This window comes from Tursiops truncatus, chromosome 3, assembly GCF_011762595.2.
Source record: "Tursiops truncatus isolate mTurTru1 chromosome 3, mTurTru1.mat.Y, whole genome shotgun sequence".
Lineage (NCBI taxonomy): Eukaryota > Metazoa > Chordata > Mammalia > Artiodactyla > Delphinidae > Tursiops > Tursiops truncatus.
The window spans coordinates 116272565-116297778 of NC_047036.1; the positions used below are offsets into that span (position 1 = coordinate 116272565).

Here is a 25214-nt window from a genome sequence, read left to right on the forward strand (position 1 = left end):
ACCAGCGAGAGAGGAAGTGGCCTTGGAGGAGTCCTGGACCCTTCCCTAGTACCTGCCAAACTGGATCTTCCTCGGAGGGTTTTGATGAATTCTGAAGGGCACAACAGAGATATATAAGAGTTAACGGGGAAGGTAGGACTGGGGCACACCAGTGGCTGGGGGTCCGGGGAGAGGTGAGTGGTGCTGGCCTGAGCAAGGCAGTGCAGAGGCCACAGCCTGAACCCAGACTCCAGCTGAGAGGCCCTGAGAAGATCATCTAGGCCATCCTTTTGTCTTCAGGCAGGCTGCCTGCTGCTGGTTCTGCTGGGCTTTGGACCCCCAGCACCTGCTCTTTCTGATCCACCCCTTTCTCTCTCCATCCACTGCCAGGTCAAGTTGGGTCCCAAAAGCAGCCAGCACGGGGTAGAAGCCGTGGCTGCCATGGATGAGGATAAGCTTCTATCTGCGCTGCCTGGGGAAGATGGTGCCACCTGTGACCCCAGCCTGGAGCCTGAGGAGGAGCCTGGGGTCCAGAATGGAATGGCATCCAGTGAGGACCTGAACAGTGGCCACACCAGCCCAGGGCATGAGATGAGGGGCACCCTGGTGGTGCACACTGAGGGGCATACCAACGGCCTGGACATGGCCCTGCACGGCCTCAGCCTTGGCCTCTCCCTCACCAATGGCCTAGCCCTGGGGCCAGACTCAAACATTCTGGAAGACTCTACAGAGTCCAGGCCCTGGAGGGCTGGTGGGCTGGCGGAGGTGGACGATGCCTCCAGGAGCCTCTGTCCAGACACTGAGGATCCTCCACTGGGGTAAGTGGGTGTCTCGGGATGGGGGGCTCACCACATTTGCTCCAATGCTGCGTGGCCTGGGCCTAGCCACTTACCCTTTCTGGTTCTTGTTTTTCCTCATACATGAAATGGGAATTTTATGTCCCTGTTTTGGGAGGATAGGGCCATAAGAGATAGGGTTGTTTCTTTTTAAAAAATTTTTTTCTCTTCCATTGTGGTTTATTACAGGATATTGAATATAGTTCCCTGTGCTATACAATAGGACCTTGTTGTTTACCCATTCTATATATAATAGTTTGCATCTGCTAATCCCAAACTCCCAATCCATCCCTCCCCCACTTCCCCTTCCACCGTGGGCTGTTTCTATGTCGGGTTGGAGGGCCACACTCCCTCCATCCCAGGCTGGACATCAGAGTTCCAAAATGCCTTGATGTGGGAGGTCATCTGGCCTATCCCTCTGCTTCTTGGAGATGAGAATGTCCCAATTCTGCAACTCACCTCAAGAGAGTAGGCTTATGTGGATTAATCTTTGTCAGCTACTCCTCCCTGAGTGCCATCTGGGAGTTCGACCAGGAGCTCCTACTTATTGGAGTAAGTCCTACTTCCTGGAGTTACAGCCCCATTTCTGTTATCCTCAGCTGGAGGTGGAGAGGCCCGGCGTCTTAAAGGTGCCAGTTGGACAAGGAGGCGAGGATGGGGCAGGGGAATGTCTAGAAACCCCCAGTGTGGGCTGAGAAAAGAAAGCATATAGAAGGCTTACCGTGTACCACTGCAGGCACTGGCCTGGGCAGACAAGGGTGTAGGAGGTGTGCGAGCATGTGTTTGTGGGGCATGCATGTGTGTGTGTACTGGTGTGTGCACGGGGATGTGTGAGCATGTCAGTGTGCCTGGCCTGTGCATTTGAGTTGCACATTTGGGTCTGCACGTGGATGTGTGGGGCTGAGTGTGCCTAGGTCTCCAAGGGCAGGAATGTGAGTACGTGGGGTCAGACGCCAGTGTGTGCCGGGTGTGCCAAGAGAGAGTTTCCATCCGGGCCTATGGGGGGCGGGGCCTATGGGGGCGGGCCGGAGGCTGGGGCTTCTTGGAGCACGCTGTTTGTATTTAGGTTGGTATAATTTTGGAGGATGGCTGAAGGTGGAGGCAGATGGAAGTTTGGAGATTAAGCTGATGGTCTTCAAGCCCCTGTCAAAACTACCCCTCAGGTTTGCTCAGGCACATGAGAGGGTGGTAGATATGGGGACCGTTCTTGGCTCTGACACGAGATGAGAGCCCCCAAGGGCAGGACTGTCTTGTTGTTCCAGGACCCAGCATGGGCCTGGCAGAGAGAGCTGCTGGGCAGATGTTGGGTGTCTGCTCTGGCAGCCAGGGCAGTGGCCCTTCTCTTCCCTCCCCTCCTCCTGGAGGTCAGTAAAGGCAACTTCCATCCCAGCCCCCTACTGGGCATCCTACCGCCTTTTCGGTTTCTGCCCTTTCCCCACTTCCTTCTCCAAATGAGGCTGCCGTCTCAACTCCTGGTGGGACAGGGGTGGCCGATGGCCGTGGCCTCAGCTTTTCTCTCTCAGGTCAGTATTTCTCCAGGAAGCACTCACGGATCAAACTTAGGCACTGGGGGTCCAAGGAGGGGTTTGAGGGAGTGGGGCACTTCCCAGTCCTCCAAATATGGCTCAGTCTCTGCTAAGCCCCAGGGACTAGGGGCTAAGCAGGGCATGGCTAGATCCTCAAGGTTACCAGGGGTGTGCTTCTTTGCAAATGGTGGGCCTTGGTTTATCTGAAATGGGCTGGGCTCAGCCTGCTTCTTTCTTTTTCTGTGTCTCTTGCTTTTGCTGTCTCTATGTTTCTCTCTCTCTCTCTCTCTCTCTGCGTGTATCTCTTTATCTCTGTTACTTTCTGTCTCTCTTATTCTGTCTCTCTGTCTTTGTTTTTCGTGCTCTCTCTATCTCTTTTCTCTGTCTCTTTCTTACCTCTCTCTTATTTCTCTTCTTCTCTCTTTGTCTCTACTTTTATCTCTTTTAGTCCTCTTCCTTGCCTGTTTTCCCTGCTTACTTGTGCATCTCCCCAGTGGATAAGAGGCCTCGGTTCATCTATGTGTGATGCTCGATTTTAGGTGCTGGGGCTACATCAGTGAACAGAATATACAAAAATTCCTACTTTCATGGAGCTTATGGTCTAGTGAGGAGACAGATAATATGTCATAAAAATAATAGATAATTACATAGTATGTTGGAAGGCGGCAAGTGCTTTGGAAAAAATAAAGCAAGAAAAAGGGGCTGGGGTGTTTGGGGGCAGGTCCTAGTTATAAATAGGGCAGTCAGGGTGAGAAAGGGATGCGAAAGGAAGACTTCAGCTTGAGGAAAGAGCACTCTGGGCAGAGGGAACCGCTGGTGCAAAGGCCTTTTTCGGGGACAGCACAGGGCTCTGCAAGGGCTTAGGCAGTGTAGTGGGCTGTGGGGCTGATAGGCATGTGTCCATTCACCCAGTGCACCACTCAGCAGGGTTTAGAGGACCTACTGTGTGCTGGGTGCTTCCTGGCCTTGTGTGTGGGTGGGGGGAAACAGGTGTAAACAGGGGAACAAACAGAATACTACATGCTGAGAGGGGCTGGGAGGAAATGAGGAGGTACCCTGAGGGGCCAGTGTGTTGGGTGGTGTGGGCCTGCCTCCCGCAGTCTGTCTGAGGAGGTGACATTAAAGGCAAGCCCTGAGAGCTAGAATGTGGCAGCCAGGCTAAGAACCACCCAGGTTGTGGGGACAGCAAAATTATGACCCTGTGTGACACTAGCTGTGATGGGGAGCCTGGAGGAAGCAGCCCCCCACCCCCTTCCCAGGCCAGGCTGAGGGAGAGTCTCACATTCATTCATTCAGCTCAGTGATGCCCACTGTGGGCCAGGCAACGGTGGGCAGGGGGGGCAGGACCACGCCTGTCCTTTCACTGCTGTGCCCCGGTACCCAGTCCAGCATCTGGCACCTAGTGCTCAGCGAGGGTTGGCAGAAAGAACAAACAGGACACGATCCATGCCCACTCCCTGCCCCCAGGGAGCTCCCAGACATGGATTGGTGCCATCCTAGCACCTGTAAGGGGGACACCTGGCAGGATGGTGACTGGTCCTCGCATCCCACAGGCCAGGAGAACCAGATGTGCGGGATGGCTTCAGCGCCACATTTGAGAAGATTGTGGAGTCAGAGCTGCTGCGGAGCACACAGTACAGCAGCCTGGACTCCCTCGATGTGCTGAGCCTCACGGATGAGAGCGACAGCTGTGTCAGCTTCGAGGCCCCCCTCACGCCCCTCATCCAGCAGCGGGCCCGGGATAGCCCTGAGCCAGGGGCTGGCTTGGGCCCTGGGGACATGGGGTCCGAGGGGAACATGGGGGCAGCTGGCGGTGATGGGGAGCTGGGCAGCCCCCTGCGGCGCTCCATCTCCGGCAGCCGCTCCGAGAATGTCCTGAGCCGCCTGTCTCTCACGGCCGTGCCCAATGGCTTCCATGAAGATGGACCTCCGGGCCCAGGCGGGGATGAGGAAGACGAGGAGGAAGACATGGACAAGTTGCTGAACTCGGCCAGGTGAGGCAGGGCCCAGGCTGGGAGCCAAGAGAACCATTGAGCAGATGGGGAAACTGAGACCCAGAGGAGGCAAAGCAAGTTAGGACATCCGGGGGTCTGGAGTGAACAGCCCTCTGCAAGGTCATCGTGCCCACCCTCTGCACCCCCAGCCTGAGGTTCCATTCTGCCCTTCCAGGCCTTTCTAGCCAAGGTGGAGTCAGGGAGCTGATCATCTAATGATATCCTTTGAGGACTTTTCTAAAAGTCTGACTTGATTCTGTCCCGATGCAGTGGAGCTTCTTTCCCTAGTCTGACCCCTGGATTTTCAGAGGCCTGGGGAGACCTTCCAGCCCCCAACCACGGCTTCTGACCCCCTCCTCCCCAACCCCACCTTCCCTCTGCAGCGACCCCAGCCTGAAGGACGGCCTGTCGGACTCAGACTCAGAGCTGAGCAGCTCGGAGGGGCTGGAGCCTGGCAGCGCAGACCCACTGGCCAACGGGGGCCAGGGCGTGAGTGAAGCTGCCCGTCGGCTGGCACGCCGCCTCTACCACCTGGAGGGCTTCCAGCGTTGCGATGTTGCCCGGCAGCTGGGCAAGAAGTGAGCTCATCTCCGCACCCCCACCCCAGGCAAACCCGGTGTCTTCCTTGGCCCAAGGCAGGGTGTGGGTGGCTGCTTTCAGGGGGGCCTGGTTCTGGGGGCTCCCAACAGTCCCCAAGAACTTTTCCTCCTGCCACTGACCTCATTCCGGGCCTTGCCCTAAATCTGTTTCCTTTCTGGGCTGCCTGGGCGAGGGCGCCCCCGGCTCTGAGGGAGGAGAGGTGTGGCAGGGCGGCCCCTCGGGGCTGGGGGAGTGGCATGTGGCATGTGGTTATGGGGCCGTGGTGGACGGTAGTGAGGACAGAGCAGCCGGGCAGGGGCTGGTGGGCCACCTAATGGGGCCAAGGAGGGAGGGGAACCTGGGCCTGGCTGGGACCTCGGGGGACCCAGGAGCTGGGGAAGGGGATCCTGGCCCTCATTAAGCCCCATTCACTGTGTGTCTGTTGGGACCAGCTGAAGGGGCGGGAGCCGCCAAAGCACAAGCCCCGGTCTTTGGACTTGGGGGAAGGGAACTAGCCAGGTTGAAGTCCTGAGGGGTAGGGGACAGTCAGCTGTGAAGTCAGCTGGTGTGTCCTGAGCAGGTCCGGCCAGCAGCATGTCCACCTGCCTTGTCCTTCTTGCCTGGCCATCCAAAGGACCCCCAACACCCACATAAGCCTTCAAGATGCACGGAAGAAGGCCGAGCCTCTGGAGAGAGCTGCTCTCAGGCTAAGAGAGGCAGCCCAGACTCTAGACCCCAAGTCAGAGCTGACTGGGGCTTAGGCCACAGGGAAGTCCTGAGGATCCCCCCTTCTCCCTCCCTCCTGACTCCTCCACTCTCCGTTGCCTCCAGGGCACTCCTGCCCTGGGCCTCCCCCAAAATTGCATCACCCACACCCTCACCTCTCCCACTGGGCTATAGTCCCCAAACCTAATGACATCCTCCTTCATTACGGTTGATCCCCACCCTCCCCTGTCTTTTCAACCACTCCCTCTACAAGAGTTTTCCCACCAGCATTTAATTGTGCTTAACTCTTTCCCATCTGAAACAAAAATCCTTCCTCAAATCGTACTTCCTCCCCCAGCCTCTTCACAGCCAAAATTCTATTTTCTGCTCTGGATGGCCTCTGTCCCCTCCCCTTCTGCACATTCAGTGCCTCCAGGTTGGCTTCTTCCCCTGGAGGGGCCCTTCACAAGCCCCTCTTACTAGAGTCAGTGGTGGCCTGGTGTCTTTGAATCTGATGTCTGCTACTGGGCCTCAACTTTCTCCCCTTCAACAGCCTTGACACACCGGTCACTCCTTTCTTTTTCTTTTTTTTTTTTTTTTTTCTTTTTTTTTTTGTGGTGCGGGCCTCTCACTGTTGTGGCCTCTCCTGTTGCGGAGCACAGCCTCCGGACGCGCAGGCTCAGCGGCCATGGCTCACGGGCCCAGCCGCTCCGCGGCATGTGGGATCTTCCCGGACCGGGGCACGAACCCGTCGCCCCCTCATCGGCAGGCGGACTCTCAACCACTGCGCCACCAGGGAAGCCCCTTTCTTTTTCTTTAATTAAACTTTTTATTATGAAAATTTCAAGCATACACAAAGGCAGAGAAAGTAACATCTTAAACTTCCATGTACCCATTACTCAGCTTCAAAGTTATCAATATTTTTCTATTCTTGTTTGATCTGTTTCCCCCACAGCTTCTTCCCCTCACATTTGCTAGAATATTTTAAAGCATATTTCAGACTCTCTATCATATGATCCATAAATGTTTAGTATGTGTCTCTAACTGACTAGGATATTTTTTTAGACAGTCATAATTCCATTATAATTTCTGACAAAGTTAACAAAAATTCCTTAGTATCTCTAACATTTGGTCTATGCTTAATTTTCTCTGGTTGTCTCAAAAATGTTTGTTCAAATCAGGACGCAAATAAGGTACATGCATTACATTTGGCCAATATGTCTCTTAGGCCTCTTGTAGCCAACAGCGGTTGCCAGTCCCCCTCCTTTTTGTAATGCCATGTATTTGTTGAAGAAACAGAGTCATTTGTCCGGAAGAACTTTCCACGTTTTGGATTTGGTGTCCTCGTGGTGTTACTTCACATGTTACTGTAAACAGGAGGGAGAGCTCGGGGCTTGGTTGGATTCAGGTGGAAATATGCTCTGTTTTTTGGTGAGAATTCATCACTCCAGTCTTGAAACACTCTCTTCCTTGGCCTCCAGGACAGCATACCCCTACCTCTCGGGCTGCTGTTCGTCTGTCTCCTTCTCTGGCTATCTCTTCCCTCAGCTCACCCTGACAGGGGTTCTCCTCAGATCTCTGACCTGGATCTGCTGGCCTGTCTGTGCCCCCTCCTCTCACATGGGCTCGTCCCCCTTCCTACTGAGTTGTTAGTCACCAGTTAAGGGCTGATGACTCTCACATGGGTGCTTCTAGCTCTACCTGTTGTCCTGGGCTCTGGGCATCACCCCAGGGGCCACCCTCTCTGTCATGCCCCACACCCACTCCATCCCTCTCCACATCCTGTGGATTCTGCCACCCAAACATCCCTCCTCCCCACCCCTTCCATTGTCTCTCGTGGACAGCTCCTACCCCCATGGGCCTCCACTCCACAGGCAGTGTTCCAAATACAGATCTGGCCATCTCACTCACCCCTTCCCTGCTTCAAACTCTTCCAGATCAAGTCCCAGTCCTTGCCTCGGCCCTCAGGCCCGGTTCCCTGCCTCATCTCTTGCTGCCCCCATTCCCGCTCTCCAGCCCCGGCCACATGGCCCTGCTGGTAGCTTCTTGGACAGTTTCCCCTACTGCGGACACTTTGCGTCATCTCACCTCCTACTCCCTTCACGTGGGTGGCTCTTCCTTTCCTGAAGGTATTGGATGAGACATCACCTCCTCTAGGAAGCTTTCCTGACTCCCCCACCTCCTGGCCCAAGGTTGAACTGTCAGAGCCCAACTGGCTAGCAAGGGAGACAGCAGAGGAACGGGCAGGTCTGGGTGGGTGGGTCAGGGTCCCCAGGGGCCCACTGCCACGAACCCCCACTGTTTGCTGTGCCCTGCTTCTAATGGAAAACCCCTGCTCTCCTGGCAGCAACGAGTTCAGCAGGCTGGTGGCCGGGGAGTACCTCAGCTTCTTTGACTTCTCGGGCCTGACTCTGGACCGAGCACTCAGGTCAGTGGGGCTGGGATGGGATAGTGCCCACAGGCGATACAGCCACACATCTGGATTCTCCTGCCAGCTCTACTGTAAACTTGCTGTGCAAGACCTTGGACAAGTCTCTTGACCCCTCTGGGGAGGCTGAGGGGAAGGGGTCATGAGAGCAGCAGCAATGCAGAGACTCAGTGAGTGCTGGCTCTGCGGTGGGCGCTGAAAATATGAAGGTGGGAATGCAGTCGTGACTCTTCAGGAGGGGAAAGGGCCAAAAGGCTTGCCTGTACTGAGCACTTCCTGTCTGCAAGATGTACCCTTTACACACCCTGCTGACTGCATCTTAGCAACACCCCTGTAAGGTAGGCGGTATCATCCCATTTACTTGTGGAGAAACTGTGGGCCAGTTCCCCACAGTCACTGAGGGAGGAGATAGCCAAAATGGAATTTGCCCTCAGGTCCTGTTGGTGTTTGGACCTGGGGAGTGGCCCTCAGGAGGGGCAGGTGCAGGCCCCCTGGAGCAGAGGGCGGGAATGGGAAGATGCAGCCCAGTGTCCAGCGGACCCGGCGGCAGGGCCAGCAGGGAGACCCTAGGCCAGAACCCTCCTGGGGAGGGACGGCGGTCTCTGAGCTGAGGTGTGGGTGGTCCCATGTATGTTAGATCTGTTCACCTCCTACGTGCCTCTCACACTTTTAAAAACTTTATTTTCCCTTCTTTTTTCTCTGTTTCAGTTGGGATATTTTCTGTTGACCTGCTTCCAGTTCACTTACCCTTTCTCTGTGTCTCATATGGGGTTAACCCCATTTACTGAGTTTTCACTTTCTATTGTTTTATTTTTCAGTTCTGGAAATTTCATTTTATTAAACATTTTTTTGGGTAGGTTTTAATTCTCTGGGGGGAATTCTTCATCTTTTGATTTATTTTCTACTTACTTTCCCCATCTTTCCCTCTCTTTTTTGAATATATTAGTCGCAGTTATTTGAAAGTCCTTGTCTGCTTTTACCCCGATATCTGCATCATCTGTATCTGTTTCTATTGTTTCTCTCTTGGCTTTCCATCTTATATCCTATTTCTCTGTGTGCTTAGTAATTTTTTTATTGGATGCTGTACGTTTTGTATAGAATTACAGTGGCTCTAGATCATTATGTGTTCCTCCAGAGAGGGTTTACCTTGTCCCTTGCTAGACAGTTAGAGGAGGGCAGGGAGGCGCAGTCCTAATCCATCCAGGGCTGAGCTGAGGAGAGGCAGCCCTGAAGTTTGGTAAGGCTCAGGGTTCACCCCGATCACAGGGTGAAGGCCGGAGGGCTTTCCACTGAGAGCATGGTGTGTTCACTGGGGCCTCTCCTTTTGGTTGGTTCTAAATCCTAATTTTGTCTCCTCGTTGCGGCGAGACTGTCAAAAAACCAAATCCCTCTACTTCTCAGAGAGGCCTTCCTACCCATTGCATCTTTAGGTTTTGGTAGATGTCTCACAGGGAGAACTGGCCACATGTTTACAGCCCCTCGAGTCTCCCGGTTTGTCTCTCCAGCTCCGTGAAGCCACTAATTGTTCTGCCTCTTGCCTGTGCCCGTGATTGGCAGTGTCCCCGGGGAGAAAGCAGCTGCAGATCAGCCCACCTCTCCCCAGTTCTCTCCTCTCCAGAATCTTGGTCCTATTGGTGTTTGTTGCGTCAGCAGTTTTCTGATAGCTTAAGAGAGATGTATTTTGTCTGGCTTTTCTCATTGTTCTCAGTGGAAGTGTTGGTCGACTGCAAGCTACTCTATCCTGAGCTGAGTCTGAATTTTCACACTGGATGATCGGGTGGGGAAGGTGTTTGGTGGGTCGGGCTCGCAATCAGAGGCATGAGTGCTGGGTGGGAGGACCTTGTATATCCAGCCCAATAGATTGAGGCTTGACTCTGCAGGCCCTGGGGAGCCCCAGAAGGTGCTGGGTGTGAAGCCGTATTCTGGGAGGCAGTGCTGGCAGCAGTGTGCTGGTGGCCTTTGATCCAGAGGCTTCTGAAGAGGGTCAGGTGGGAGAGGACGAGGCCTGAAGTTGGGCTGTGGGGCAGAGGAATGATTGGTGTGAGAAGCACAGAGGATACAGCAGACAGGCCCGTGGTTCCAAGATGCAGGGGAGAGGGCGGGCAGTAATGAGGCTGATCCCGGGGGCAGCCTGAGTTTAACCGGAGCTTGGTGAAGATCCCTGAGGAAGGGGTGTTTGGGCTGGGGAGCCAGAGCTGGGATGGATGACTCCCAGGTAGGATAGGCTACGGTTGGGATGGGGGATGGGTTTTAGAAAGTCCTAGTGGAGTATGAGGAGAAGAGGGAGGGGCCAGATGCAGGGAAGAGAACGGGGAACAGGAGAGGCAGGGAAAGGAGGAAGCCTAGATGGCGGATGGAGTGTTTTTATACAGCGGTTGATTGATCGGGATTGAATTAGAGAGTGGTCTGCAGTTTTGGATGCCTTGGGAAGCCTCCAAGGGTAAAGATTGGCCAGAATGGGGCTCACAGGTCCCAGGGTGCCTTAGAAGTAGCTTGAGAGAGGATAAAGCAAAGTGGGCATTACAGAAGCCAAGTGAACTGTGGCAAAATCAGGGACAAACTAGTCTCATGAACCCAGGGTGGATAGAGGCCCACAATGTCTCAGCTTGCTGTTTCCCTTCCCAAGAAGGGGTGTGCCTATGCCCCAGGTGAGGGACCCCAGCCCCATCTCCCAGCCCCTCTGGTTTTAGCATACTCTGCCAGGGACTCCTGAGAGCTGGTGACCTTTGAATTTGGCCTTGAGAGGGACTCAGAGCTGCCCAGCAGAGGAGGCTCAGACTTGGGGTGGGGGGAGTGAGGGAGGCCAGGGTTGGGCCTGCGGCTCAGCTGGTAGCGCCTCAAGTGAGGAGTGGGAATGGCTGAGGGAGAGCGGTCTGAGGAGCGGCGTGGATGGCCCAGCCATGGAGGAGGGAGCCAGGAGTGGAGCGGATGCTGGCACTGAGGTGTTCGTCTGCCTTTGCTCTTCACAATCTGTCCCCTGCATCCTTCCAGAAGGGCCCTGGAGGGTGATGAGGGCTGAAACTCCACACTCCAGAGGCCATTACGGGGGTCAGGGTGCCTCCCTGGGCCCAGATGCTGGGGCTCTGGGGCCTCAGCCTCCTTGGGCAGGTTTGGGTGGTGTGTGTGTGTGGGCGTCCTACCCTGAGTGAGGATTCAGACTGACTCAGGGGCTCTTGGAGGCCCTCAGCATCCTTGCATTACCCTCCAGAACCTTCCTGAAGGCCTTTCCGCTGATGGGGGAGACACAGGAGCGTGAGCGGGTCCTTACGCACTTCTCTCGCCGGTACTGCCAGTGCAACCCTGACGACAGCACTTCGGAAGGTACGCCTCGCCCCACTCCCCTGCCCCCCACCCGGGCCCTGGCTTCTTCCTACCTCTGGTCCACCTGCTACTTCTGTCCCGCTCAAGAAGCATCAGTGAATGAACAATGGCAGGTGGCATGGGGACTGTCTGCTGGAAAAGGAACCTCCCAACTGCCCTGCCCGTTGTCACTCCCTGTGCCTGAAAGTCCTCCATCCTGGAGTCAGTCCTTTGGGTCCTCATTCTCAGTGGTGCCCTGTCGCAATGCTGATTGTTGGTGTGGTGGGAGTCCTGGTGTGGAAGTCTGGGTTGGGGTCCTCTTAAGTGCAGGACTTGTCCTGTGGATGGACCTGAGTCCCAGGAACTGGGGGACTAGGCTGGTTATTAGAGGAGACACGGGCCATGGAAGGGATATAGCCCGGGACCCAGAGCCATTCCTGGGTCTGAGATTCAAGGTGAGTTTGGCCACAGCAGGCAGGAATCTGGGCTAGAACAGGCCCAGGGTGGTCTGGTCACCTCTGAGGGAGGGGTTGGTCCTGACCTGGGGCGAGTGAGTGACTCTGATGCTGTAATGGGGGTGGGACACAGAGCATCACGCAGGCCCTGGGCCCTGATGTATGGTTGGCAGGTGGCTGGCCTCTTCTTGTCTCCAAGGCCTCCAGGCTGGCTCTGACAGGAGGCAGGTGGGAGCCTGGGGTTGGGAAAGAGCTGGGTGCTCATGCTGAGGGTGCCACCGTCTCTGATTTAGATGGGATCCACACGCTCACCTGTGCCCTGATGCTTCTCAACACGGACCTGCACGGACATGTGAGTTGGGGAGGCAGGGAGTGGGCATGTCCTCTCACTGATTCATCCCGAGTTGTCCAAGGGCCGGTCCTTTCTCCAGCCCCCTTCCCGAGACCTCCTGCTCGCTGGCCAGTGTTTCTTTAGCAGACCTGGGAGTTGGGCAGCTTGGCTTCTAGACTTGGCTCTGCCCTAGTTTTATCCACTTGAGATCTGCCTGGGTCCCTGCCCCCAAGCAGGGCAGTAAGAACAGCTGAGGCACATGGGAATTTAGGATGTGCTAAATAAGACATGTGCCCCAGCCGTGTCCATGCCAGACATTGCTAAAAGATCACATGTTCTTCCTGCCCCTTGTGCTGTAAGCCTGAGTGCAGCCCTGCTGAAGTACCATGCCCCAGGCAGCCCCTTCCGGTCAACTGGTAGATCGCCCTCAAGAGGCATTCTCGTCACGCACCCCTCACCTCCCCGCCCTGACTAGGCAAACAGAGAAGTGATAAGTGGGTGCCCCGGGCTGTGAGCCTGTGTCTGGTCTGGGATCTGGACATCTCAGTGCTGCTCGTGGCTCAATAATTCCTTCTTCTTTCCTCTCTCTGCTCCGGGGACCCCCCCTTTGGGCTCTCTTGCCCTCTCTCAGGTGGTAAGTGTAGCTGGTGGTCTGCATGCCCTGTGAGCCTAGACCCCATCTCCATGTTCCCCTTCTGTGTCCCACATCACCTCATCTGGCCCACTGATCCCTGCCCCGTCATTGCTCACCCCATGGTGGTCAGAACCCCTCTGTTGGGTTGGGGATATTTCAGTGACTCATGGGGACAACAGGCTAGCACATCTGGTTCCAAAGTTAACCAGGAAAGTCCAGGACATGTAGGGTGGAAGAAAGACGTGGGATAGGTCCTACTTCAGATCCTACTCTTGCCTCCAGGTGGTACCTCTGTGACCCTGGGCAAGACACTAGCCTTCTCTGCGTCTCAGGTTCTACATCTGTGAGGTGGAAATAATGATTTTGCCCATAGCATCCTGGGGAGGCCTGAGAGAGGGAGATATCACCAAGTGTCAGGGTCTGGTACTTAGTAAGGATTTATTATTTAATATTATTATGAATAATATTATGATATTATATTATACATTATAACAATATATTATAATAATATAATGTATTATTTTATACAATGTATTATAGCAATATATTACAATAATATTATAATATTATTGCACAGTAATAACAATAATCACATGTATTATTAATATTAAAATTTAAATAATGGAGAGCCCAAAGCCCCAGCCTGTAGATCCCTGGAAGATCAAGAAGGTGAAGTGCCCCGCCTGATGGCAGCCTGAGCAAGCGTGGGCACACTGGGGTGCCTGGCCTGGGGAGGGTGAGAGCCTCGCGGACCTTGGCACGAAGAGTAGTTGTGTGACAACTTTGGTTATGTCCGCCTGGGCTGTCAGCCTGGGTGTGGAACAGGAGAGAAGACGTGTGTATTCCATGGGAATATCACCAGAGCAAATGCCCATTAACGGATTGACGTTCCCCCAAGACTGCTTACTGTTTGTTTACGGAGAGCAGGTGTTGCTGGCTTACCTTAAAAGGAGCTTTAAGCACACCCCTCGTCTCCCCATCCCCACCCTTGGCGGGGCCAAGGGCCATCTCAGGACCCAGTCACTCCTGTGCCAGGCCTGGATGCCTCTCCCCCTGGTTGAGAGCTGCTAACAAGGGCAGCAGTCAGTGAACCCCGGGTCAAGAATACTCTCGAGCTTGGTGGGACTTAGCTGCCCATGGCACCACCTTAATGCCTACAGCTGAAGAGAAACATCACCACCTTCGTAGATCAAAAGCGGGTGGGGCAGGATTGTTCATGTTTGCAGCCAACAGACATTGAGGATCCTGTCTCTCTCTTGAGGCGGCATTGCAAAACATCAAAAGCAAGCGTTCTGGCTTGGAGTCCTCTGTATTTCTCCACACAATAGCTTGTGACCTGGAGTGAGTTATTTACTTCCCTAAACCTCAGTTTCCCCATCAGAAAGTCCCTGTAAGACTTAAGGAGACAGCACTTAGAAAGTGCTTAGCCCAGGGTCGGGTTGTTGCAGTTACTGTGAGCTTTCCAAAGGACCCCAACGGAAGTGGCATCACCTGCTTTGTTCTTTTCCCCCTCCCTTCCTGCTCTCATTCTTCTGCTCTTTGACAGAGACTGAGTGTCTGGTGGAAGGTGGGGATCTCAGGAATGTGGGGCTTGCTAGGGCCCCCAGAAATAGCTCTGGTCAGAGCAGGAGGCAGTACAGGGGCTGGCAGACGGAGTAGGTGCACCCTCTTCAGATGGACACAGCCTGGTGGAGGGATCTGGAGGACTTTCTGTAGGAGGGGCGTTTGGACTCTAGGGGCTCAGCACCTTCTGTGTTCCATAAAAAGAAGGAAAGAGAACGCCTGCCTCAGGATGCCTACCTTCTAGTTAGAGGAGATAGAAAATAAAGAAGTAAACAAGTGATTAAAGCAGTGATAGGTCTGTGAAGGGAATAAACAGGAGGGTGTGTTGGGGCTGGACTGGGGGTCAGGGAAGGTGTCTCAGAGGAGGCACGGTTGGGGCAGAGACCTGGCGGATGAGCAGCAGCCAGCCATGGAAAGACCAGGGACAAAGCCTTCCAGGCAGAAGGACCAGTGGGGCTGGTTTCCACCTTTTGGCTATTGTGAACAGTGCTATGAACATACATGTACAGGTTTTTAAAAATTAAAAAATTAAATTTTTTATTTTAATTTTTTAATTGGATGAAAAATTCTTTAAGTTCTATAGTACTTTACAATTTTCAAAAGTTTCACACACATGATTTCATATAATCTCATAATAACCCTTTTTCTTCCTACCCTATATTGCCCCTCGCCCTTCCTGGTAATCACTGGTTTGTTCTCTATATCTGTGAGTCTGCTTCTTTTTTGTTTTATTCACTGATTTGTTGTATTGTTTAGATTCCACATATAAGTGATATTATATAGCATTTGTCTTTCTCTGTCTGACTGATTTTACTTAGCATAAGTTTTTGTTTGAGCACCTGTTTTTAATTCTTTTGAGTGTGTACCCAAGTAGTGGATTGCTGGGTCTGATGGTAATTCTATGTTTAACTTTTGGTGGACAGTAAAACTGTCCATAGTGGCTGTTGTTGGAGTCCAGGTGGGAGATGATGGTGGCTGGGGCAGACAGGGCAGTGAACATGGAGAGAAGGGACAGATGACGGAGACCAGTTGAGGGTGAGCCTGACAGGACGTGCTGATGGGGCTGATCAGGGAAAGAGAGGAGTAAGGATGGCTTCAGCATCTGGCTGGATGGGGGTGCTGTTTCCTGAGATGTAGAAGGAACTTCCGTGGGTGGGTGGAGGGCGTGGTGAGTGGGAGAGCTGGGGCTCAAGTCCCATTTGTGACATATTGTGTCTGAGATGCCTACTGGACATGAACATGGGGATGCCAAGGAACTGGTGGGATAAACAAATCTGGGATGCAAGAGAGAGATGGGGTGAGGCGGTCATTGTCATCCTGGTGGAATGAAAGCCACGGGACTGGCTGAGTGCCTCAGGGAGAGAGGCAGGCCGGTGACCTCGTCCCAGGGCATGGCCTTATTTAAAGGTCAAGCAGAGCAGCAGGAGAGGCTTTGAAAGCAGCCATGGAGATGAGAGGAAAACCAGGAATGTGCAGTGTCTCAGAGGCCAAGAGAAGAGAGTGTCTCAAGGAGAAAGGAGTGGCCAACTGCATAAAAGGCTGCCATGAGGTCAAGAAAGATGTCAACAGAAAAATGACCATTGAGGTTGGAATGCCCATCGGTGGGTCATTATCACTGGATGGTCAAGGTCATCGGAGACCTTCACTACAGCACTTTAGGTGGAGTGGAGAGGACAAATGCCAGGCTGGAGTGGGTGGAGATGAGGATAGGAGGGGAGGAAGTGGAGGATGTGGAGAATTCTTTTGTGATACCTGGCTTTGAGTGGGCTCCTGAAATGAGCCACTGGCTGGAGGGGTCTAGGAGGAACTCTTTCAAATCTGACTAGGGCATGTGTGTATGTCAGTAGTATCCACTAAGCAGGCAAGGAGAAACTGATGATGCAAGAGAGAGAAGGGAAAATTGAAGCTTTCCTTGAGATGAGCAACAGAGCATAGGTGGAGAGTGGCCTTAGCTGGGAGTAGGGAAAGCTCATTCCCCATGACAGAATGAGCTGGAAGGGGAGGATGTCAGAGGAGGGTGATTTTTTTTTTTTTTTTTTTTTTTTTTGTGGTACGCGGGCCTTTCACTGTTGTGGCCTGTCCCATTGCGGAGCACAGGCTCTGGACGCGCAGGCTCAGCGACCATGGCTCACGGGCCTAGCCGCTCCGCGGCATGTGGGATCTTCCCAGACTGGGGCACGAACCCGTGTTCCCTGCATCGGCAGGTGGACTCTCAACCACCGCGCCACCAGGGAAGCCCAGAGGAGGGTGATTTTAACCTCCAGACAAGAGAAGGTGGGAGCTTGGGTTAGAATTGGAGATGGAGACAAGGAGAGGTATTAAAAATGTGTTTTGGATGTGCAGTCACTAGCACTGGTTAATGGAGTGAACGCTGGGGTGAGGGAGGGAGAAGCATCTAGGCTGAGGCCAGTAGAGGGGGGAGGAGATGGATGGGAGAAGCTGTGCCATGAGCTTTCAAGCTGAAACAAAGATAAGTTGTTTTTCAAGAAAAGCTTAATTTCTCTCAAACTTGGGTTGCCTGAAGGTTAGCAGTGGGAGTGCTGGGGAGGTGGGTTGGTGCTGGATGGTGGAGGACTGGACAAATGCAGGGGTTGGGATACTATTCTGAAGACTGGGGGCGGGGGGTCCTGCCCATTCTCAGATGGCATCTGAGAGCCATTTGAGCATCATAGAAAAACTTTAAAGGAGCACTGAGTACAACTCAGGTTTAGTCTAGATTTGCAAATAGTGATGAGGGTTTCCCTGCCCATGGGACTTTCAGTTGGCCCCTCTCCTTGCCCTGAAGGATGACATCTACTTTCTTTCTTCTTGGCCTGTCTGATTCTGCTGTTGGGGGGAGACTTAAAGACAGGCTGGGATTGTTCTGACCCCTGGGCTGTGCAGGCAGGTCATGCCAGACCAGTGGAAAAGACCTTGGAATGGGGCTGTGGCCAGGCCAACCATAACTCTTTTCTGATTGGAGACAGAGGCTGTGGGAACAGTTTTGAGGGTCAAGGCAGCAGGGAGGCCCTTTTGATCCAAATGGTAGTGGGAGGAAGGGAGGAACTGGGAACTTGGAGGCCCCAAATTATCCATGTCAGTTCGCCTTTGGAGTTTCTGGACACACGTCTTCTCCTTCTCTCTTTCCCTTTTTCTCTCCCTCCCTCCCTCCCTTCCTTCCTTCCTCTTTCTTTCTTTTTCTTTCTTTCTTTCTTTCTTTCTTTCTTTCTTTCTTCCTTCCTTCCTTCCTTTCTTTCTTTCTTTCTTTCTTTTCCCTTCCTTCCTTCCTTTCTCTTTCTCCCTTTCTTCCTTCCCTTCCCTTCCTTTCCCTTCTCTCTTTCTTTTTCTTTTCTGGTACATGTCTTTTTGCCTGGTTATTGTTGTTATTTTATTTTAAATCAGGTAATTTACCCAATACGATTTCACTTTTTTGCAGTTGATTATCTTACTTTCCCATCCAGAGAGAGATTGATTTTAGTAGATGAAAGTGTATTCTGCAGTTGTTGGTTGTAATGTTCTATGTGTTGATAAGGTCAAGTCTCTTAACTGTGTTGTAAAAATCTTGTATATCCTTAATGCTTTTTTTATTATGGTAAAATATACAAGACATAAATTTACCATTTTATCCAGCTTGAGGTGTACAATTCAGTGGAATTAAGTACATTCACACGGTGTGCAACCATCACCACTCTCTTGTTCCAGAACTTTTTCATCACCCCAAGAGGAAACCCCATACCCATTCGCAGTCACTCCCCATTCTCTTCTTCCTCCAGCCCCTGGCAACCACTAATTTGTTTTCTGTCTCTATGGATTTGCTATTCTGGATATTTAATGTGGATGGAATCATATAGTATGTAGCCTTTTGTATCTGGCTTCTTTCACTCAGTGTAATGTTTCCAAGGTTCATCCATGTCATAGCATGTGTCATAATTTCATTTGTTTTTATGGCCGAATAATATTCCATTGAATGGATATACCACATTTTGTGTATCCATTTGTCTTATAGTGAATGTTTGGATTGTTTTCACCATTTCGATATTGTGAATAGTGTTACTCTGAACATTTGTGTACAAGTTTTTGTTTGAACACCTGTTTTCAATTCCTAGGAGTAGACCAGCTGCATCTTATGGTAATTCTATGTTTAACTTTTTGAGAAACTGTGAAACTATTTTCCATAGTGGCTAAACCATTTAAAATTCCCGCTAGTAATGTATAAGGGTTTCAATGTATTCACCTCCTTGCCAACACTTCTTTTCTTTTCTTTCTTTCTTTTCTTTTTTAATGATAGCTGTTCTAGTGGGTATGAAGGGGTATCTCATTTTGGTTTTAATCTGCATCTCCCTAGTGACTAATGATATTGAGCATATTTTCATGTGCTTGTGGCCATTTGTATATCTTCTCTGGTGAAATGTCTATTCAGGTATTGATACTTTGCCCATTTGGGGGGATTTTATAATTTTTATTTAAAGTTGAAAAAAAATTAAAAATTGTGGTAAAATATGCATTACGTAAAATTTACCATCCTCACCATTTTTATATGTATAGGTCAGTAGTATTAAGTCTATTCACATTGTTGTGCAACCAGTCTTCAGAACTTTTTCATCTTCTCAAACTGAAACTCTGTATCCATTGAACAACTCCCCATTCCCTGCCCCCCAGCCCTTGGCAACCACCATTCTACTTTTTGTCTTTGTGAATTTTACTACTCTACATACCTCATATAAGTGGAATCACACAGAATTTGTTTCTGTGGCTGGCTTATGTCACTTAGCATAATATCCTCAAGGTTCATCCATGTTGTAGCATGCATCAGAATTTCCTTCCTTTTTAAGGCTGAATACTATTACACTGTATGTATATACCACATGTTGTGTATCCTTTCATCTGCTCATGGACATTTGGGCTGCTTGCATCATTTGGCTACTGTGAATAGTGCTGCTATGAACATGGGTGTGCAAATATTTCTTTGAGACTCTGCTTTTAATTCTTTTCGGCATATACCCAGAAGTAGTATTGCTGGATCATATGGTGATGTTATTTTTCACTTTTTGAGAAACAACCATGCTGTTTTCCATAATGATTGCACCATTTTACATTCACACCAGCAGTGCACAAAGTTTCCAGTTTCTCTACCTCCTTACCAACATTTGTTATTTTCTGCTTTTTGATAATAGCCAAGTTATATCTTATTATAGTTTTAATCTGCATTTACCTAATGATTAGTAATCTTGAGCATCTTTTCATATGCTTGTTGATCATTTGTATATCTTCTTTGGAGAAATGTCTATTTAAATCTTTTGCTTTTCTTTAATTGGATTGCTTGTGTTTTTGTTGTTGAGTTGTAAGAGTTCTTTATTTATTCTAAATACTATACTCTTATCAGATATATGGTTAGAAAAAATTTTCCCTTTTTTAGATTGTCTTTTCATTCTCTCAGTAGTGTCTTTTGGGGCACAAAAGTTTTAAATTTTGATGCAATCCAGGTTATCTATTTTTTCTTTTGTTGCTTGTGCTTTTGGTGTCATATCTAAGAAAGCATTGCTAAATACGAAGTCATGAAGATTTAGCCCTATGTTTTCTTCTAAGAGTTTTATAGTGTTGGCTCTTATGTTAGATCTTTGATACATTTTGAGTTACTTTCTGTATATGGTGTGAGATAAGGGTCCAACTTCATTCTTTTGCTGTGGATATTCAAATTTCCCAGCACATTTGTCCCAGCACCATTTGTTGAAGAGACTATTCTTTCCCCATTGGATGGTCTTGGTACACTTGTCAAAAATCAGTTGATCATAGCATTACAATTTATAAATGTATCGAAGTAACACAGTGTAGGGACTTCCCTGGTGGTCCAGTGATTAAGACTCCATGCTCCCAATGCTGGGGGCATGGGTTTGATCCTTGGTCGGGGAACTAAGATCCGACGTGCTGCATGGTGTGGCCCCACTGCAAAAAACACCAACAACAGAAAAACAAAGTAACACAGTGTACACCTTAATCTTACACAATGTTACATGTCAGACTTACTCAATTAAAAAATCCAATTGACCATAGATGTATGGGTTTTATTGCTGGAGTCTTAATTCTATGCCACTGATGTATGTATCTATTCTCATGCCAGTGTCCCAGTGTTTTGATTAGTCTAGCTCTGTAGTAAGTTTTGAAATCAGAAAGTGTTCTTTTCCAAGATTGTTTTGGCTATTGGGATCCCTTACAATTCCATATGGATTTGAGGATAAGCTTTTACATTTCTGCAAAAAAGGCCATTGGGATTTTGATAGAAATTGTATTGAATCTGTAGATCAATTTGTGAAGTATTACCATCTTAACTATATTAAGTCTTCCAGTCCATGAACACAGGATGTTTTTATATTTATTTATGTCATTAATTTCTTTCAGCAACCTTTTTTAGTTCTCAATGTACAAGTCTTTCACCTCCTTGGTTAAATTTGTTTCTGAGTACTTTATTCCTTTTGATGCTACTGTAAATGGAATTTTTTTCTTAATTTCATTTTATGATTGTTCATTACTAACATATAGAAATGTAATTGATTTTATATGTTGATCTTATATCTTGCAACTTTACTGAACTTGTGCATTAGCTCTAATAGTTTTTTGGTGGGTTCTTTAGGATTTTCTGTATATGAGATCATTTCATCTGTGAATAGAGATAATTTCACTTCTTTCTTTCTAATTTGGGGAACTTTTATTTTTCTTGTCTAATTGCTCTGGCTAGAACTTCTGGTACAATGTTGAATAGAAATGGGGGAAATGGGTATTCTTGCCTTTTCCTGATCTTAGGGGGAAAGCTTTCGGTCTTTCACCAGAGTGTGTGATGTTAGCTGTGGGTTTTTCATAAATGCCTTTTATCACATTGAGGAAGTTCTCTTCTATTCCTAGTTTGTTGAGTGTTTTTTCCATGAAAGAAGTGTTGAATCTTGCCAAATGCTTTTTCTGCACCAATGGAAATGATCATGTGTTTTACCCCCCTTCTTTCTATTAATGTGCTGTATTATGTTAATAGATTTTTTAAAAAAATTATTTATTTTTGGCTGCATTGGGTCTTTGTTGCTACGCGTGGGCTTTCTTTCGTTGAGGTGAGCGGGCTTATTGAGGTGGCTTCTCTTGCTGGGGAGCACGGGCTCTAGGTGCATGGGCTTTAGTACTTGTGGCTCACGGGCTCTAGAGCGCAGGCCCAGTAATTGTGGCGCACAGGCTTAGTCACTCCGCGGCATGTGGGATCCTCCCAGACCAGGGCCTGAACCCATGTCCCCTGCATTGGCAGGAGGACTCCCAACCACTGCGCCACCAGGGAAGCCCCTGTTAATAGATTTTTATATGTTGAACTACCCTTGCGTTCCTGGGATGCATTCCACTTGGTCATGATATATAATCCTTTATTTATTTATTTATTTATTTAGAGTGATATCTTCCCACCCAACTATTTTATTTATTTATTATTATTATGTTTTAGATGTTGGGGGTAGGAGTTTATTAAATAATTTATTTATTTTTGCTGTGTTGCGTCTTCGTTTCTGTGCGAGGGCTTTCTCTAGTTGTGGCAAGCGGGGGCCGCTCTTCATCGCGGTGCGCGGGCCTCTCACTGTCGCGGCCTCTCTTGTTGCAGAGCACAGGCTCCAGATGCGCAGCCCCAGTAGTTGTGGCTCATGGGCCTAGTTGCTCTGCGGCATGTGGGATCCTCCTAGACCAGGGCTCGAACCCGTGTCCCCTGCATTAGCAGGCAGATTCTCAGCCACTGTGCCACCAGGGAAGCCCCTATAATCCTTTTTTTAAAAATAAATTTATTTATTTTTTTACTTTTGGCTGTATTGGGTCTTCGTTGCTGCGCGCAGGCTTTCTCTAGTTGTGGTGAGTGGGGGCTGCTTTTTGTTGCGGTGTGTAAGCTTCTCATTGTGGCGGCTTCTCTTGTTGCGGAGCATGTGCTCTAGGTGCACAGGCTTCAATAGTTGTGGCACGTGGGCTCAGTAGTTGTGCCTTGCGGGCTCTAGAGTGCAGGCTCAGTAGTTGTGGTGCACAGGCTTAGTTGCTCCGCGGTATGTGGGATCTTCCTGGAACAGGGCTCGAACCCGTGTCCCCTGCATTGGCAGGTGGATTCTTAACCACTGGGCCACTAGGGAAGTCCATAATCCTCTTAATATGCTGCTGTTTGCTAGTGTTTTTTTGAGGGTTTTTACATTTATATTTATAGGGGATACTGTTCTATAGTTTTATTTTCTTGTGATTTCTTTGTCTGGTTTTGGTATCAAGGTAATGCTGGCCTTATAGAATGAGTTAGGAAGTGTTCCCTCTTTTTCAATTTTTGGGTAGAGCTTAAGAAGTATTGGTGTTAATTTTTCTTTAAATGTTTGGTAAACTTCACTGGTGAAGCCATCTGGTCTTAGACTTTTGTGCGGTTTTTGATTACTGATTGAATCTCTACTTCTTTTTAGGTCTATTCAGATTTCCTATTTTTGCTTGAGCCAGTTTTGGTAGTTTGTGTGTTTCTAGGAATTTGTTTATTTTATCTAGGTTTTCTAATTTGTTGGCATTAATTAATTGATTGTTATTAACAAATTAATTGCTTAGTATTTTTGTTCTTCTTGTTACTGAGAAAGCAGTGTTAAAATCTCCAACCAAGATTGTGAATGTCTTTCTCTTTTTAGTTCTGTCAATTTTTGTCTTTTATTTTTGTTTTTTTCGGTATGCAGCCCTCTCACTGTTGTGGCCTCTCCCGTTGCGGAGCACAGGCTCTGGACGCGCAGGCTCAGTGGCCATGGCTCACGGGCCCAGCCGCTCCGCGGCATGTGGGATCTTCCCAGACCGGGGCACGAACCCGTGTCCCCTGCATCGGCAGGCGGACTCTCAACAACTGCGCCACCAGGGAAGCCCCTGTCTTTTATTTTTTGAGACTGTGTTATTAGGTGCATACAAATTTAGGATGCTTATATCTTCTGGTAGATTGACCCTTTTATCATTATGAGATGTCTCTGTTTCTAGTAATGCTTCTTGCCTTTAAGTCTATTTTGTCAGTTATTAGTGTAGTTATACTGGAATTCTTTTGCTGGTGCTTGCATGTATATCTTTTTTCTATCCTTTTTCCAAGATTTCTGTCCCTTTATATTTAAGAGGTGTCTATTCATCTTTGCCTTTTAATTGTACCATTTAATGAATTACTTATATATTTGAGTTCAAACATACCAGGTTACTCTTTGTTTTCTCTTTGACTCATCTGGTCTATATTGCTTTTTTTTCCCTCCTTTCTTGCCTACTTTTGGATTATTTAAGTATTTTTTAGAATTCCATTTCCCCCTATTAGCTTGTTAGTTGTGAATTCTTTCAGAATTCTTTTTGTGGTTTGCAGTATGCATCCCTGACTTATTAAAGTACTTTTTACCACATCCTGGGAAATGAAATAACCTTAAAATGCCTCAACTTAATTTATTTGTCTTCTCAACTTACATACTACTGTTATCATCCTTTTAAATATTATATCTTTCTATATTTTATTCCCCAGGAAACGTTATTATTGTTATTTTGCACAGTCAATATTCATTTAGACTTAGCCACCCTTTTTGTTGCTCGTCATTCCTTTCTGCTTCTCCATGCTTCCATCTGAGATAACTTTCCTTCTGTCTGAAGAATTTCCTTCCTTTCTTAATTTCAGATGTTTTGCTAAAGTATGACCAGAGTGTTTCCCAGGGCCCCTTGTCCTTGGTGGGCCCTGAATTCCAATTTTTGTTCTCTAGTCCTATTGACCACTCAGTTGCTCACCCTTTTGGCCGCTGCTTGAGAATTGACAAATGCTTCAAAGAGGAAAACTGCTCCTAGTCAGCCTCACCATCTCATGTTTCCCTTATTTGCAGGACCTTTAGCCTTGAAGTCCTCATTGCTCTTATATTTCTCCAGTGTCTTCACATAGACGTTTTATTAATATTTTGACCAGCAGTTGTTTCTGATGGGAAGGTTCATCTGCAATAAGATAGTCTGTCATTACTAGGATTGGAAATCTTGCCTGGTTATTTTTTGATTTTGCACCCCTGACTGATGGCTGGGGAATGTTCAGTGTTTGTGGAACTCAGGCAGTATTATCAACATTACCCTCATACTCCTCAATTACGAATGTACACATAAATGACTATATACATGTATACATAATACATATATGTACATGTAAAATATACACATAGACTTATGAAACATACTATATTAAGGCACACATAGGTCATTTCTCCTTAACCCTTTGGGAAAGGTATAGAAAATTCTTGCTTGCCAGCTACTTATAAAGCTTTCTATCATTGTTTTCTGAATTATTTTCTGTGGTGTGTGAATGTCCCACATGATGTTAATAGAATCTTTGCTAAAATGGTGCCAAGGTCAATAAATTTGAGACACTGTACGTGGAATCCTCTCCTTGGAGGCTCTTAACACACAGAAGCACATTAAAAACTCTGAAACATATAAACTTATTTGATTATGAAATCCTTTCCTGGGGGGAATTCCTATTCCCATCTGTAGGTGAATCTTGGGAACCACTGCCTTATAGCAAACCTAAATCCACAAAATCCTACACCAGTAAATATCTAGTGTTCAAGGGTCTTTGTCTTCTCAAAGGTGAAGGGCCACCAGCGTCTCCTCAAATGTGGACACTGCAGGTCTGAAAGTATGCACATCAGGTGTTGGGTTTGGAGGGCTGGAGCCCCTCTTCTAATCATTGGTTAAAAAACGAAGGCAGAACTTTGGGGTACACTCATTCCCAGCTCTTTGTCTGTTTGTGCTTCCTGGAGTGAAACCATCTGCTTGGGCTCCCTTGGTCCCAGTGCAGCTCAGCGTGGGGTACCCATGTGTGTTGGTGGAAATTGATTTTTGATTCTCTTAAGACCAAACTCTCCCTCACTTCACCTACCTCTT

The 25214-nt window shown here is 48.9% G+C and overlaps 1 protein-coding gene across 1 annotated transcript in view; it reads left to right on the forward strand.

Annotated features, from left to right (window-relative positions):
* Positions 1 to 25214, forward strand: part of PSD2 (pleckstrin and Sec7 domain containing 2) — a 59842-nt gene that overhangs the window by 19855 nt on the left and 14773 nt on the right. The window contains exons 3-8 of the mRNA XM_033853250.2: positions 370 to 797; positions 3895 to 4335; positions 4719 to 4913; positions 7967 to 8047; positions 11256 to 11368; positions 12096 to 12154. Coding sequence (XP_033709141.1) covers positions 421 to 797; positions 3895 to 4335; positions 4719 to 4913; positions 7967 to 8047; positions 11256 to 11368; positions 12096 to 12154 — 1266 coding nt within the window. The 5' untranslated portion in view covers positions 370 to 420. The remainder of the gene's footprint in view (positions 1 to 369; positions 798 to 3894; positions 4336 to 4718; positions 4914 to 7966; positions 8048 to 11255; positions 11369 to 12095; positions 12155 to 25214) is intronic.